General features: G+C 34.2%; 2 protein-coding genes across 7 annotated transcripts in view; one reads left to right on the top strand and one right to left on the bottom strand.

The window, feature by feature from the left end:
• Window positions 1–16701, top strand: part of LOC114940826 (uncharacterized) — a 63629-nt gene that overhangs the window by 1805 nt on the left and 45123 nt on the right. Inside the window, exon 2 of the mRNA XM_029315571.2 lies at window positions 1873–1974. Within this exon, the coding sequence (XP_029171404.2) occupies window positions 1885–1974 (90 nt within the window). The 5' untranslated portion in view covers window positions 1873–1884. The remainder of the gene's footprint in view (window positions 1–1872; window positions 1975–16701) is intronic.
• msi (RNA-binding protein musashi) overlaps window positions 10242–16701 on the bottom strand; it is a 122423-nt gene continuing 115963 nt past the window's right edge. For all 6 annotated transcript variants that reach the window (XM_029315567.2, XM_029315568.2, XM_085488559.1 and 3 more), the window contains one exon: window positions 10242–16048. The gene's annotated coding sequence lies outside the window, so the exon portion shown is untranslated. The remainder of the gene's footprint in view (window positions 16049–16701) is intronic.

The raw sequence follows: 16701 nt of genomic DNA, 5'->3' as shown, positions 1-16701 counted from the left end.
TTTTATTGTTATTTATGAAATTATATCGTCGATGAACCAATAAAATAAGACAAAAGTATAAAATTGTGATACCATATAATGAAACTTACAATTAGAACAAAAAATAGTATGATTTTCACACTTTTTACTTATTTATGCAAAAAAATTGTTTAAATTAATTTTTTTATTACTGTTAAAGGTTTATCGACAATATAATTTTATATAAGTAATAAGAAAATTAGTTTTTTAAATTTCAGACGAGATTTGGAGATATAAAAATGCTCGTCAATTTGCAACTTTGACGGCGAGAAGATTCTTCAAAGGCGATCTTTGCAATCTATATTTTCAACTAAAAAAAATTTTTATACTTGCAAATATTGAATAATAGATGCCTAAAAGTTTCCAAATAATTCGCTGTAAAGTTTTGCCAGAAAAATTCTTAAAAATCAATCATATTATTTGGTTCTCTAAAGCAGGCTTTCTCCTTAATAAAATCGCATTATTATGTTAGAATGTCACGAATTCATGACGTATGTTTGAGGAAAAAAACATTTCCAAGGAGAGGACAACTTTTGAACTCTGTACGCGCTCGCGCAGTCACGTTGGCATTATTCTTACATATTTTAATAACTAGTCGGTGGCGGCCTTTCTTTGTCGTCCCCGCGTGTTTTTGAATAATTTTCCTCGTCGGCAGCAACCTTTCGCGCGATTACGTGAAAAATCCAGTCGCTACAATATACTAGATTGGTTTTTCCTCGCGCGCGCATCTTTAAAGATAAAATTTCTTCTTGAGCAGGAAAAAACCATGATGATTAACGACGAAAGAGAGAGCGTTAAGTTTCCTATAAATCTATCCAGGTCACTATATTTGTGGACTATTTCGATCCGAGTACAGAACGATAAATACTGTCGAGTCGTCTGATAAACGACAGCTGAAATGTATGCGTGTACGTTTCTCGTTACATGTTGTTTCATAGAATATTCACAAAGATACTTCTCAGATGCGTGTATGTATGTGCACGTGTATCTCTTATATATTTTATAAAATATTTAATTTTAAATCTTATCATAGCTTCCTCTCGGGAACTTTTTTCTCTATTATTTGCAATAAAAATTTTATTTTTTTTTATTTTGAAAAAATTCGCTCTTTTTGTATCTGAAGTTTATCTCTTCTTGTTTTGAAGAAGATATACTAGAGAAATTGGAATAAAGAAATATCTATGTTCTGAAATGAATTGGTATATAACAAATGATCGAGCAAATTCCTTTCGCGCTGCAATCGAGAATTTACTTTGCATCTAATGCGGTTTCATTATTACTTATTACTACATTCATTATCGTAAATATACGCAAGTTATATACATATACCGCGAACACGTGCGAATTGAGGATAACCGCGACAGAGAAGAGTCGCGATTAACAAACGAGAAATGCGCAATCTCTTTGACAAGGCGTATGTATTCGACGTATCCAACATTCGTGGATATCTATCAGTTTATATCAATTTTATCGAAATTCATTCGTCTACGTCATCACGCAAGCGTGACATTAAAAACTCTCCACTAACAACTCATTCCGGGTAAGCAAAATATTATATTTCGATATCTCATCACTTTACATTTCACAGAAAATATATATGTATTGGTGCAATAAACAACAAATTATTAAGTCTGTTTCGGTGCAAAACCGCTGTTTATGAGATGAGAAAATATTTTTTGAATAAAGATTATAATTGAACGTTAAGACTTGTCATAAAGTTATATTTAAAGGCTGAATTAGAAATTTAACGATTATATACATCGTGTACATATGTCAATTTACATTTTCTAATATTAATAAATAATTTTAGTAGATTATTTCCAATCAATTTTGATACTTCATTTTTTTTACCAGAAACACGGTGAAATGTTTGGTGGTTCTGGATTATCGAGATGTGGTCGCGAAGCTGTTAAATCCAAGCTGTTTACATTCGAAGGTTTGAAGAAAAATTGGGAGGTGAGCCGCGTTAATACGATTTATTATTATCTCATCACTAATTTAAGAATAGAAATTGGATATTGAATTGAACTTTTAAAGAATGTAATTCTAAAATCTGCCACTTTCTTTCTTTGCCAAAAATATATCCATTTAAAATAGCAATTTGCATCAATGTTAAAGCAATATTTTTATTTTTAACGTTGTTTTGCACTAAAAAAGTGTATATATATTTATAAATCCATTCTTAATTTTCCGAAAGTTCGCTTTCATATAAAAGTATGCCTTTTAACGTTAATCAATTTAATTCTAATTCACATTCACGCCGATAATTAACAGAATATTCACTTACCTTAATCTTCTTCCCTCATCGCGGGAGACGGGGATAATTGGATTATCGGGAGATTTACCTAACAGGGGATTTAATCGCTCAAATATACGACATGTATGTACATATATATTATATAGTCCGCTCGCGCGCAAAACTGTCTCTCTTTCCTTCCTCAATTTTTATCCCTAAATGAAATTTTTATTTTAGAGAATTGTTTCGCTCTATACTCTGCACGTAACGGGATCGAATGTCTCGCTCCACACGTAGGTAGAATTCTCCGAGCAACTCCCTCGTTTGCACGAGGCCCGTATCTTTCCTGAGATACGTTCCGGCGGTGCCAAGCACCGTCCAGAATTCTCCCGGGATAGGCCGAATCCCTTTTTCTCCCTTGTCCTTTAAGTATTAACGTGGCGAATTTCGTAGGTGGTGCGGTGAAATTTTCATGAATTAATTCGATATGTAACTAACGCCTCTTTCTTTGATTCTATATAGCGATTCTGTGTTTGACAGATGACAAATAAATGTATTTTTGGATCCTTTTTGATCGAACGAAAAAATAACACGATCTCATAATAATAAAAAGATATGTTTTTATATATAATTATTTCAGAACGTCGACTCGCACAATAATTCAACGGTGAAAAAGTATCGAGCTTGAAACTAGATATCGGCCGTATTTCTCGATTGAAACGATCAAACATTTAGTATGCGTATTTCGCTATCCCTGTCGCGTATTCTTTACTCACGGAGAGAAAATCACTTGGCGTTTCTACATCACACCTTCTTTTTATTTCGTTTTCCATTGGAGAAATCGTGGAGCGAAACTATTCGACGGAAATACGAGGAGAATTACAGCGGTTGTTTAGTTGGAAAATAAATAGACAGGTGCATTTTAAAAGCAATATCGTTCTTTCCAAGAGCGCGCATTTACGAGATAATCCGATGAAACCAGAGAATCTACAAAAAAAAAGGAAGAAAAAAAAATTGAAAAGAGTAGAAAGAGGTAACTCTTGCGCAATGGTACGTAAGTGATCAATATCGACGATACGCGATATTTTTTTCGTTGAAAAAAGGAAAAAAGAAAAGGGGAATTATTAGTCGCTTTCCGATTCTCGAGGAATGCTCGCAGTCCTCCGGAATCACTGGCTTTTGGCCTCCAGCGAGGGATCTCACGTAGTAGTTGGCATGCAGAGCCGACCCGCGGGCGTACTTTACTCACTTCAACTTTTTCCCCATCCCTTTCTCATCGTCCCCGTCGCTCGAACACCCTGTCCGAGCCCGCTGTGTAATGCAGCCAGCGCTTTATTGAATATTTCGCCGCGGTAAAATGATAAAGAAATCCTCGGCAAGCTTCCTCGGACTTATGTGGATATAGAGCCGCCACGGCTTCCGAAACGAAGAGATGGAGCGTGCTTCCGGTGTCGGCGAACAGCTGCCGTGAGACCTCGATCGTTGATTACGAGTCTAGGAGAAAAGCGTTTTGTGTGCCGCTTTATGCATGACAAAATCAGTTCTTATATATTTTATATATAAATTCGAGATAAATAATTTAGTCTGAAATTTTTAGCCACTCATCACATGGATTGTTTGGAAGATACGCGATTAAACAATTAATTTCTCAGGAACATGAAAATCTCTGTTTGTTACATGTATCTCTGCAACCGCACACGCGCGATTAAAAAATTAATTCCTCAGGAACATGAAAATCTCTTGTTACATGTATCTTTAATAAGACGTATATTTGACGCGTGTTATTATATAAAAGTAAAAAATGTATACAAAGTAAAAATTTTATACGAATCTCTGAATATATAAAAGTAAATTTCTTCGTCATAAAATTTTGATATCTTTGACACGCACGTTTCATTTTTTGTGTAAAGAATATTCTTTTTATATAGACTGTAGTTTCGTTATTGTTTGGTATCTGTGCAGTTGTTGATAAATTTCATTTCTTTCTCTCCATATAAATGTATAAATAATATTCTCTCGCATAGATAATATTCCTTATACCTTCCAAGATGTAACGTGAGTGGAATGATAGCAAAAGAAATTTCTCCTATAAGTCTTTACGATTATGGCTGCAAGACCATTCGAATGATGTGGCGGTGCAAATTTTTCCAACGTAATTGTTGATACAAAATTTAATATTATCAACATGATGTATATTTTTAATGCTTTCGGTGTCGCATATCAATTGATTACATTTGTGACATATTATATGTATACTTATCAAGGTATTATACATATGTAAATCTCGAGACGAAATCAACTCTTAAATTCTGATATCTTCCTTGACTTGAAAATATTATTACTGATTATACTTTGGTAATTTAGACAATCTCCAATATAAAATACGAAAGAATATTTTCGCATTGTATGACATTCTAATTATATCCATGGCCACTTGGAATCGTCTCATTATTCTAATGAACCAGCTACTCGCTGCGATGTCGGCGTACGTCCAAAGAGAATATATTATGTGAAAATTTCAAGGGTCTGGACGATGCTGTAGAGAAGACGACATTTTCCGCAGCACAGCGAAACGTTTCAAGCGCCTAGACTCCCAACGGTATCCACTTCAGGTATAACACGTATAGTCTCGTGTGTAAAGCGATTTCAATATCGAAGGATACAGACACTCGTGCGCCAAATTAGAAATTCGTCCCATTCTTCTTGCACCATTGTTCCTCGATCTACCTGTAATTTTTTCTGACGAAAAGGAGAACTCATAAAAAAAAAAAAAAAAAAAAACAACTTGAGGTAACAATCAAATATGGGGCTGGCGTCGATTTTCTGTTTAAGGGGAGACGGAATTTCCGGAATAGCTTTTGGGTACGGAATAGGATAGGGGCTGCACTTTAGTTGACACGGGCGTATGTAACGCGTGCCCCTAGGGAGTCGCAATATCGATCTCTCTTCTTTCCCTCGCAGCTTCCCTCCTCCTGCATCCGTTCGTTCCGCGGCATATCAACAGCGGACAGCTAGAATTGTGCAAACCTAATGGAATATATGCCTTCCGAGAAGCCTGTCGTTCTTTCAGCGAGTATGCTAGCTGGAAATCCGCGCATCCATCGATTAAATATTCAGGTCTAAAAGGAAAAAGAGGAACCTTTTTGATTAAAAAAGAACATGTACATTTTTCAATAACTGGGGATTTTTTTTTTTATCCTTTTGAATCTCCATTTATGATATTCGAGTAACAATAATGAGAGGAAAATTAAGGGATGTTTTAAACTGGATGAATCTGGCTCTGAATTTTCATGAAATTTTTGACGTAAACCTGCAAAGCTTTTCTCGATTACAAAAGTTCCCTGAGTGTTCCAAATTGAAAAATCGAGCGTATCTTCAAAATCTACCAAATAATACAATTTCATTCAATTTCATCGGATTCAAAGGATCGTGGGAGCATAATAAAGGATTTTACACGACATATGTTGATTAAAATATATGTATATGTATATATGTACATATTATTTATAGCGATAATAATAATATTATTGGTATAATAAAATTAATATACGGTATAATAGGATAATATCAAGTGATTCCCTCACGAAAAGGGAACAGTTGACGATTCGTTGCTACTGTGATACCTCCCGAAGACGACTTATAGGTGTGCTTTAGCTAGCTCTTGCTCTTCTCGTTGTTCTTCACTTTCGTCGCGTTGTAGAATCCTTGGAAAGGGTAGACAGGTAGGTGTCTTTTTTTGCGACACTTACAGCCTCTCTGCGACGTACGCTGTTACGATTTTGAAAAAAGCCCTTGATCATCTCCAGGCAGCTAAAACTTTGATTAAACTTGCAAAAGGTATCGATCTCGCCGGCGATATATATTTATATCATTTAGAGAATTAAATATCACTATTGTATAGAGCCCAAGACCTCGCAGGGTTCGATATGCCGTGATCTGTACAGTTAACACGTCGACTATCCGCGATCGCAATTTACGGGAGAATTTTGCTCCTCCTTATATAAACAATCCTGAATGTTCTTGCGGGATTCGTTCTGCTGAACACGAATACACATATCGGGATAGTCGACGTATCAATGGAGACACAACCACACGCGCGCACAAGCAAAGACTACTATTACATATTACAGTCTATCATTACAATTACTTTCCGTCGTTTTAGAGTCAACGAGCTCGGAATCTCTTTTGTATCGGGTACGGTAATATTACCGGCCCTCTACGAGGTTTCAGTTTATTCAACTTAGTTAGTATATCATCTAATCTAAAATCATCTCATTCTCATATGCGCGAGTCTTATGAGTATGGTATATTACTATTGTATATGCACGATTTGTACTTGGAATAAATATATCAAAGCGTTCATCTATCACTAGCTCCCCTAGTGCTTGTGAACATGATGCACACGACGGATGCATCGAGAAAATATTTAGAATCCTTGGAGATTGTTCTTTTTCCGCGCGTCTCGGGTCTCTGGCGCCGTTTTTATCCGTGAAAATACAATATAACTGAGTAATACATAGTTTTCTACTTGGTGGTTCACAACGCGCTTTTCCTTTTCCCCGATGCGTTCTTAAGCGTGATATGGAAAATACAATGCAATTCCTGTGACAGACGTCGTGGTGATTAACAAGAATAGGATTACTACACTGAAAAACAAATTTATTCATTTCGAATATTTATTTCAATACTGCCTAATAAATAACTTATTTGAAACTAATAATATTGATTTGATGTGAAAAATATTTATTCGATATAAGAAAATCCCTTTCAAAACAGATCAATATTTACTTGTTTCAAATAAATGATTTATTAGGTAGTATTGAAATGAATATTTATTAATTTGTTTTCAGTGTAGAATATAAAGTATCCAACTACGAGTATTTATCGATATCTCGCAGAATCTATCACAGGCAGACGACGCGTCTTTGATTTTTCTTCGACATCGAAGACGATTCTTCTCGATTAGAGATACGAATAAAAAATGTCAAATCTCGTTGTACAATTTTCCAAGTATCCAGGTAATTAAACGCTATTGATCAAATTTAGTAATCGAAGTTAGATCATAGAAATCTGCCGGATAAAAAATTTAGCATCTTATGTGTTTCTCTATTTTTATGGATTCTTTAAATGTATATATATATATATATTTGTATATATCACATTGTTTTTGTCTCAATAAGAATTCCTCAAACATGCTACTTCTGCTCAATTTAAATTTCTAATTGTCTACTGCTTGTCTACTAATCTACTATTGAAAATTCTGTAAACCTTGCACAAATGTTACACCGATCATGTTGACCTTCACATATATTATAATTTAGTGCTTTCCCCGCAATCTCACCGAAAACATTATAATTTAACCCAAATTATATGTAATTTCTGTTTCTAAAAAAAATTATTTAGATAAGGTAAAAATTTTTTTGTAGTAGACATGCAGGAAAAATTTTCATTTGGAATAAAGTGTTGCAAATTTATATGAAATAATATACAATTATAATACTGAACATTAATATTTTTGAACATATGTCAATATCCAAGTTATTAAAGCTGATAACTTAAATTTACATACATTTTACATATAATCTATTTTTTGGGGTTTAAAAGGTACAAAACTTGAAAGTGTCATATATCTCACAAACTAGAAGAGTTTGCAACAGGATTCAAAGTGCGTGCGTATGTGTGATTCAGAACTCTATCCATTATAATATGTATTGAAAATCAAAGTGATCGGTGTAAATTTTTCGCAACTTTTTTACCAAAGTCTTATAAAACGTTTACTTTACACAAAAAATTCTACTAATTCGTCCTAATGTTGGGAATTCTTGTTTTGCATTAGGCCACGTCATAAATGACGATATCGGCGATATAAAAACTTGACTGATAGTTCATTAAATTTGCTTCATTTTGGTCTTATTAAAATAATTCTTCCTGATTTGCACTTATTCATAATCGTTCGTTGACAAGTTCGCAACATTATGCGATTCTCATTCCACTCTATCGCAATTTAGCTTCGGTGATCTCGATCTTTTCTTCATTCGAGATTTGTTATCTCGTAACGCGCAAACGCTGATACACGAAAATCGATACGTGGCGCAAAAGGTGCTGGTCAACGAAGGGATTATTTCAACATTAATTAAACATCGAGTCGTATCAAATCCTGATATTATACACGGTGCTGATGTTTTTCATACGTCTATATATACCATTGAAATGTCAACGTTATTAGCGGTACATTATATCAGTGTAAACGCTAAAATGTGAACAACAACAACGCGCGATCAAGTGTCGCGATATATTTGTTCGAATAATTCGAAATTATATATACGGGTCAGCCATTAATGAAAATTACGTGCATCAAAGGCGCTCGGAGCCGCATCATGAATAATCGTTCTCGTGGAATTATCATCGCATCGTGACGAATGAATTTCGCGCGAATGAATTTCTGTGACTTCTCGAAAGTACCGTACAACAATATTCGATAATGCGACGGGAGCACCGGCTGCCGCGAATAATTTGCGCGATCGCAATTTGCGTGTGTTCGATCGATCTTAACGACGAGCGTAAGGAGGGGAGAATTGCGCCGAGGTGTCGATGAGAGAGAAAAAAAATTATGTCAAAAAAGAAAAAGAAATTTTCATCTATCCCGCCTCTTCTCTGACGTCGACACTCACCTCTGATGTTCCTCGCTGCTTCGGAGCACCCGCGAGACAGTAATACGTACTCTCTTTTTTTCTATATACTCTCGCATATATATATATATATATATATATATATATATATATATGAAGTAAAAAACATATCTCTCTCTACTATATCAGAAATCTACTTAGATATATCTTGTAAAAAAATGAAGTACAATATAATTGAAATATAATTACATTAAAAGAGAGACATGCTCCTCGAATAATTACTCCGATTTATACTCGGATGTTCGCAGAACGAAGATCTATATAAGGCGGAAAGGGAGGTAGGAGTGGATAATAATATACGATATACAGGATATTAATTAGCTACTACAGCAAGAGATATACTGATATTTATATATGTAATGTATGTACATATAGCGAATCGATCGATCCACACGTGTTGCTATGCGAATTCACACGCAACTTCATTTGCTTTTATATATAGGTAAATTTAACTCTCGTTTTAAGGTTCGACACATTATTCCCGGAATAAAGTCGATCAACCTAATCCCAAAGACATTTTCTCTCTCTCGGAGGACTTTACCGGGAATAGACGCACGTAACAAACAAGCCGATATATATCTACATGTACAAGTTCGATAGGCACGATTTCAAAGATACGATGGGACACTGTAAAGTGTAAAGATACTATATATGTTGGTACGAATATATCTTACTCCAGGCGCTATAATAGTAAAATTATTTCAAAAAATCTATGTAGGATTTATATAAATATAAATATAGATAAATATATATATATATATATATGTAAGATCACTGTGTCTACTTAGCTACGAAGAATACTCTCTACAATACTCCGGATACACGGAATAAACGCGTTGACCGTTCCAAAAAAATTAATTGTACCGTACATATTTCTTACGTTGTTCATAATGCAGTTAATTCGAGAAAATTGATAAAAATGTTTATTTATTCATTAGAGTTAATTTTATTTATACATTCAAGGTTATATAAAAAAAAGTTTGTTGAATATTTAACATAAAAACAAGTTTTTCCTTATTAATATTTTATACCAGCAAGATCTTGTTTTAATCAGTTGTTAATAAATCTGGGTTAAATTTAAATATAATATCAGATAAAATAGCGTAAAAAAATTATGCCAGAAAAATTTTCTTATTTATCAAGAAATTATTTCAGGTTGATTTATTCGCATTTATTTCATGACCCGGTTTCGATTGTTCAAGTTTGATTTTAATTGTAGGACAATCACTTGTATATATAAGATGTGGACAACAGTGAGGGGTAGGGATGAGGGGAGAAACAAAGTTTTAGTAAAGCAATTAGCGTGGAATAAGAGTATTTTTAATGATTTCAACAACAACAGGTACAGTAACCAGTGTTTACCTGCAGTAAATACGTTGGTAATTATTTTCTTTCTCACAATTCTCTCTTTTTCTCTCTCTCTCACTCTCTTTCTCTTTCTCTCTCGCACGATGTTTGTCTCGCAATTATTCTACTGTCGCTTAAATCTAATCTTTATTACCGTCTTTTGCGCTTACCCATCTATATATTACGGATAACCAAATTATTTACGTGATTAACTACGTATCTTTACTAGTCGGCTGTCTAGCTAGCTAATCAAACTATTCTAGTTTGTGTGTACGTATGTGTGTTTTGCATAGTTCGGATTTTTCTACTGGCAATGATCTTATCATTTTTCTTAGTCTTTTTGTCTCGTTTTATATGTGATCTGCTCGATGATAAGATATATTATTCAAAAGATGCATCTCTCGTTCGAAATAAAATGAGTGTATTTAGTACCATGCGGATCAATAACTGTGTTTCATCCTTTTCGCGTTAAAGTCGTATCTTTTTTTTTTTTTTACGAACACGTAGCGAGATTCGCGAAAGAAAATAATGAAATCATTGTCAGTGGACTGGATGAAAAGAGAATGCGCTGCATCGAAGCTTTTCCGAAAAAAAAAAAAAAAAAAAAAAAAAAAACGAGAGATCGACACAGAAATATATCAATCTCAAATTTACTTTCCTCTGCACAATTAATTAATTTACTACGGAATTCGATTCCTTCTCAAACTAAACAAATAAATAATGATGAAATGATCATTGCGAACGTGCGATATCGCGCACACATCGCATCACCTATTCACTTCGATCTTCTTGAATCGATATCGAAACACGATATCGAACATACAACGATCGTTGAACAATACTATTAATAATAATCATAATAATAATAATAATCAACGGATATATCCGATGGAAGAATATATGCTGGAGGCTGTTTGATCGATAACAGAGTATATATGCCTCGTACAGAGCTAATGATATAGTTGATGAAGTAGATCTTTTCAATTTATATCACGTAAGATATATTGCTACTAAGCTACACGCTACAAAGTACCAAAGCAAATCCGGATTTCGAAACGTCTTTTGTCGCCATCGACACGTGAACACGCAACCCATATATATATATATATATATTTTTTTTTTTATTCGAAGAGGAAAAGAAGGGCTTTGCCTCTCCTCTGGAAGAAGATATAATCGACGTTCACGTCGCGTTAAAAGCGACAGAAAGATTTTCGAAGATTCGGATTTCGCCCCCCTGGTTATTTCGTCACCTGTCATCACTTGTTGTCACGATACGACACGTATGTGAAAAAGTCGATCGACCCGACACACAATGTGTTTGCGTCCCAGTTTCGTAATATGTATATATTGCTGATTATACTGCGTCCCTTAAGGAGAGACTCTTGCCAAAACGTGTGTGTATGAGTGTGTGTGTGTGTGTCGCAATAATTTCGTTCGATATTTTTCGAATTGAATAAAAGAGAAGAAAATTGACGTATATAGCGAGCAGCAGCTCGAAAGTCCGATCGCGAGATTCGGTGCACTGAACAACAAGTTTGTCAACTTGACTAAGTCTCTTCCAACTAAATGTTATTTCGTTAATTGAACATATAAAAACAAGATAGTAATTTAGTTGAAAGGTTTGGTCAAGTTGACAAATTTGTTTTCAGTATTCCGACTGCTACGTATCACGTTCTTATAACGCCTTACAAAATTAACAAATCTTACTAATGCTCCCTCTCTCACCTGATTCTTTCTCACTCATCTCTAAATACCTAAATATTGTTCAGTATCACGAGAGGAAAATATTTACACCTTGTCCCTCGTATAATATTCGAAGAGAAAAAGAGTATTTACAAGTGTGAATCATATATAAAAGAATAATACTTCTCTCTCTATAATGCTCTCTATATAATCACGTGTACGAAAAATTCAACGTGTGAAAGTTAAGGCGGTGCGATAGGATAAACGTAAAGCCGTTCTTGTCGTGTTTCTTTTTTTCTCTTTTTTTTTCTGGAAGACCGCGTTTTTTGATTGATTTCCGAATATTGCGCGACGAATCGTACCGACTCGTCATTCGAGATAAATGTATAATAGTTTGATATTGTATATGTAAAATGTTTTATGCGTAACACTCTTATGATATATATATATATATGATTCGCAGATAAAATTACAATCACGGTAAAAAAAATGTCTTATGAAAACGAGATTGTCAAAGTGACTTGGTGGATTATCACGCAAACATTAGTATTGTAGTAATTCAAATATAATGAGAATTAAATAATTACATAAATGACACAAAAGCGCAAAAGTATCAATAAATGTCTTTTTAAACTTGCAATTGTTTATGCACGTCGTCGTATCGATTATTAATGCATCGTTTTCTTTAATGTAGAGCGTGAAAAATTGATCGATAACATTATATGAAGATATGCCGTATCATTTAATATTTTCGCGTTTATTTCTATTGATTTTTATAAATGCTTTCGCAACAAGATAGCGAGTAATAAATTAGACAGAAGGTAAGTAATTCTTCGCGAGAAAATTATTCCTTCGAATTTGTTGCTTGTTCTCATTTTTTTTCAAAACTATAAGATGATAAAAACTCGAGTTAAAATTATGATTCGGAGCGAATTATTCATCGCGCCGAGAAAACTAATCTGACAATGAGTTATGTAATTCATTGTCAGATGTCGAGTAGACGAGCAAATGTCGGAAATCTCCGAAAATCATAAATCTGTAATTTTAAAAGTATCGTGTCGCGAGCATCATTAAAATCGCGCGCGACGCTTCGTCAATTTAATCACAACACGCCTTAGTTACTTTTATCTCGCTTATTAAAATTTATTTCGCCCCAAATCTACGATGCGCCAGTATCTATCGATACTTACAGTTATATGAAATTCTAAATTGTAAATGTATTCAATATTACGACACTATTAACGACACTATACGTGTGTGTGTGAACGTGTCAGAATATATTATCACAATATTAGATATCATTAATATCGACCTTATACTGACCTTCATTTACGTTATTAAGACACATCTCTTCGCGTATATAACGGAACAGCAGTGAAATCGCTGATGTGAATGTATCAATCGGTGATTCGTACCAACAAATGCTCCAAATTTCCCAGGGAACAATCTCTAAATACTTGTAATCTTGCAAGAAATATTCACGTAAAAATATTCAACATGTTTCGAATGAACTACTGCATACTTTTGATATATCCTTATGGATTTTTATCGGTCGATTAATGCATAGAATGCTTTAGTATCACCGAACTAGAGTTTTATGAGACGAACAAAGAAGCACAATGTCGATTTGTTGGCGAAGCGTCGCGTATAACAAGACGATGTTGACACTTTATTTTTATGAAAAATCGAAGAACCAAATTCTCTTTCGTGAAATCTACATTTACGTTCTAACGCACACTCGGCTTCTTCGCCTTTTTATTAATCGTAAAACTGTTATATACGCATAAAAGTGTATATATATATATATATATATAGATCGATTTTTATAATATATCTTATATACTTTATATATTTTTGTTTTTATAAATATACTTGTGTGTATTTGTAATGTATATGCTAATGTTTGTGTGTGCATGCATATGCAGATGTGTATGTATGTATATATAATATATATACGTATTGGAAGAACAAGACGCCGTCACGACGCACGTGTCCGGCCTTTAAAAAAGCGCTATGAAAAACGCGTGGGTCCCATTTCGAAAAAGTCACTCGAAAAGTAAAAGAGCAGTCATGGTGCACGCTCTCGTGTCACACGATTCGATGCTCTTTCTCGCGCTTTTTATTGTCGTGTATTGCGACAATACGTCTTCGTCGGTCTCTCGCGTCTCCTCCTCGCCGAAGCGTAAAATGCAATAAACACTCTTGATTCGCGCATCATTCTTACAGGGTGATTCGTCATAGGAATTCCGTCTCTCGATCGCTGCTCGGCATATCTGCGTATCGCGCGATAAATCGATCGAGCCGCCCGTTCAATCGGTCGGTCTATGAATCAATATATCGTACACTGAACAAAATTTGTTAACCTTTCGACTAAATATTATTTTGTTAATTGTACATAGAAAAATATTTGAATTAAAACATAACATTAAATCTGATAAAATGTATATTTGACTTAAATACTAATATATGTTCAATTAACGTAATAGTAATTTAGTTGAAAGCTTTTAGTCAAGCTAACAAATAGTTTTTTCAGTATGTATGAGTTTCTTCTCACGTTTAAGCGCTTTAATAGGATTTTCATTATCGTAGGAAATCTAGGAGTCTTTGATTTTTTTTGCGTAGATATATGACGAAATAATATAGATTATATTTTTTTTTTTAGATTTACACGAGAGGTACTTAAAATAAAATTATTTAAAAAAAAGAGATTAGAATCACGTCCGATCACCCATGTAAAAATCGATGTGTGAGTGCACCACGTGAGTCTTTCACACGAGATTTTAAAATCGATTTCTCCGACAATCCCTTTTGCTAGTAAATGTATCAGTGATAATGAGACTGACGATGATGATGATGATGATGACAATGATGGTGAGAGTGTTGGATAACGATGAACCATTACAGATATTCAATGATATATATTTTGGTTTAAATCACACATGCGATTATGTAAGGCCTCATTGCCTCTTACGACGCGACTGTCTCACATCGTGCAATAGAATGCAATTATTATGGCTTTATGACACATACATTATTCGTCAAGTTTTTTTTTAATAAATTAAAAATTCTCGTAACAATTTACGTGAAAGACTATTCGAAAATGTTCGAAATCGTAATTTTTGATAATTGCACTTTATTATCATGCGGATATAATATAGTGATGGAAGAAAAAAATAAATATATATATATATATAATTCTCTAAAACTCGTCTCCAAAATTATTCCAACAAAATGCAAACAGTTTCCGTGATCAAACTTTTGAGACAATATTATATTGTGATATGAACAAAGTACGACATTGATTATTTATATATTGACAGGTTAATCGCGAACGCGAGACAGCCGCTCAGAAATATGTTAATATATACAAATCGTTACACATGCACGGTACATTCTCGTATAACCTCGATATAGACGTCTCTCCGTCAACGAGAATAACTTTCCGACATTGTATATTATAATAGTAGACTATCGGCGTAGGAACGATATACGTCTCGATCGATTATCGTATATGAATCACAAAACTGTCGAATCGTGCTGATAGCGCGACAAAAAATTCAATTATAAATATATATAGATGTTATACGTCTCACATTCCGATTGAAATTTAATGCCCTGCATTTATTTAAGCAGATAATATTGCGATGCAAAATTTAACAAAATTATTACACGTTTTACTTGTACGAAGTCACGATTGAAACGCAGTCGTCTCCACGTTGTATCAGTCAATAATGTAATACCCAGAATCGGATTCGAAAAAAGTCAGATCCTATTTTTTTTCTAAATATGTCTTTCGCGATTGAGAGATCATTTTATCACAAAGAGGTATTCTTTGGTAGGTATTTTTCGACGAAGAATCTTCGCGATTCACGTCCACGCGTAACTTTTCTCTCTCCGACGACTTTCGAGTCCGATCCTGCCGGATTACTTCAAAAGTCGCACATAATAATTCTGCACATAACTACGCCTACACCATCGACGATTCTATATATCGCTAGTGCTACAAACGACATTTATATACTATACAATACGTGATACATCTTCTCTTCGTGTTAACAGCGAGGAGTAAGGTACACTGGAAACGATATTGTTATTCGATAACACCAATACTCGCTATAGAGAGGCCCGCGCGTGCATCGCATCCGTCCTTACGACTTCCGGAAGATATGTACGCTACTTTATACGATATTCGAGTTTACCGAGTACACCAGACATCCGTTGATCAACAATGCCGAGCATTAAAAGGAAGAAAAAATACGATCTATTTTTACGAAGAAAACAAATATATATATATATATATATATATATACAGTGTCCCAGAATTGGCGAAAGTTTTTAATAGCAGATTCCTGGTATCATTCGGAGACGATTTTTCCTCCGCGAAAATGTCGAGACACCAATAATTTTCGAATTATTAGCAGTTGAAGATAAAGGCTTTTTTGGAAACTAAGCCTTGTGAAAATAAAATGTAACAGATAGAGAGTTTGCTTTAATAGAATTTTAATATAAGGCTTAGTTACTTATAAAGATATATAATAACAAAAATTAGAAACATGCTGAAAATGATGGCTTTCCTCAACATTTTCACTAAGGAAAAATCGTCTCCAAATGATACCAGGAATCTGCGATTAAAAACATTTCCGCCGATTCTGGGACACCCTGTATATCAGAGAGATATTTCATGTTCAGCACTTTGCAGGGAATTAAATTACATGATTAAAAAATGTT

Source organism: Nylanderia fulva, unplaced genomic scaffold, assembly GCF_048542155.1.
Source record: "Nylanderia fulva isolate GAGA-0341 unplaced genomic scaffold, ASM4854215v1 Scaffold7, whole genome shotgun sequence".
Classification (NCBI taxonomy): domain Eukaryota; kingdom Metazoa; phylum Arthropoda; class Insecta; order Hymenoptera; family Formicidae; genus Nylanderia; species Nylanderia fulva.
The sequence above is the reverse complement of the archived record's forward strand: the minus strand, read 5'-3'. Positions and strand labels throughout refer to the sequence as shown.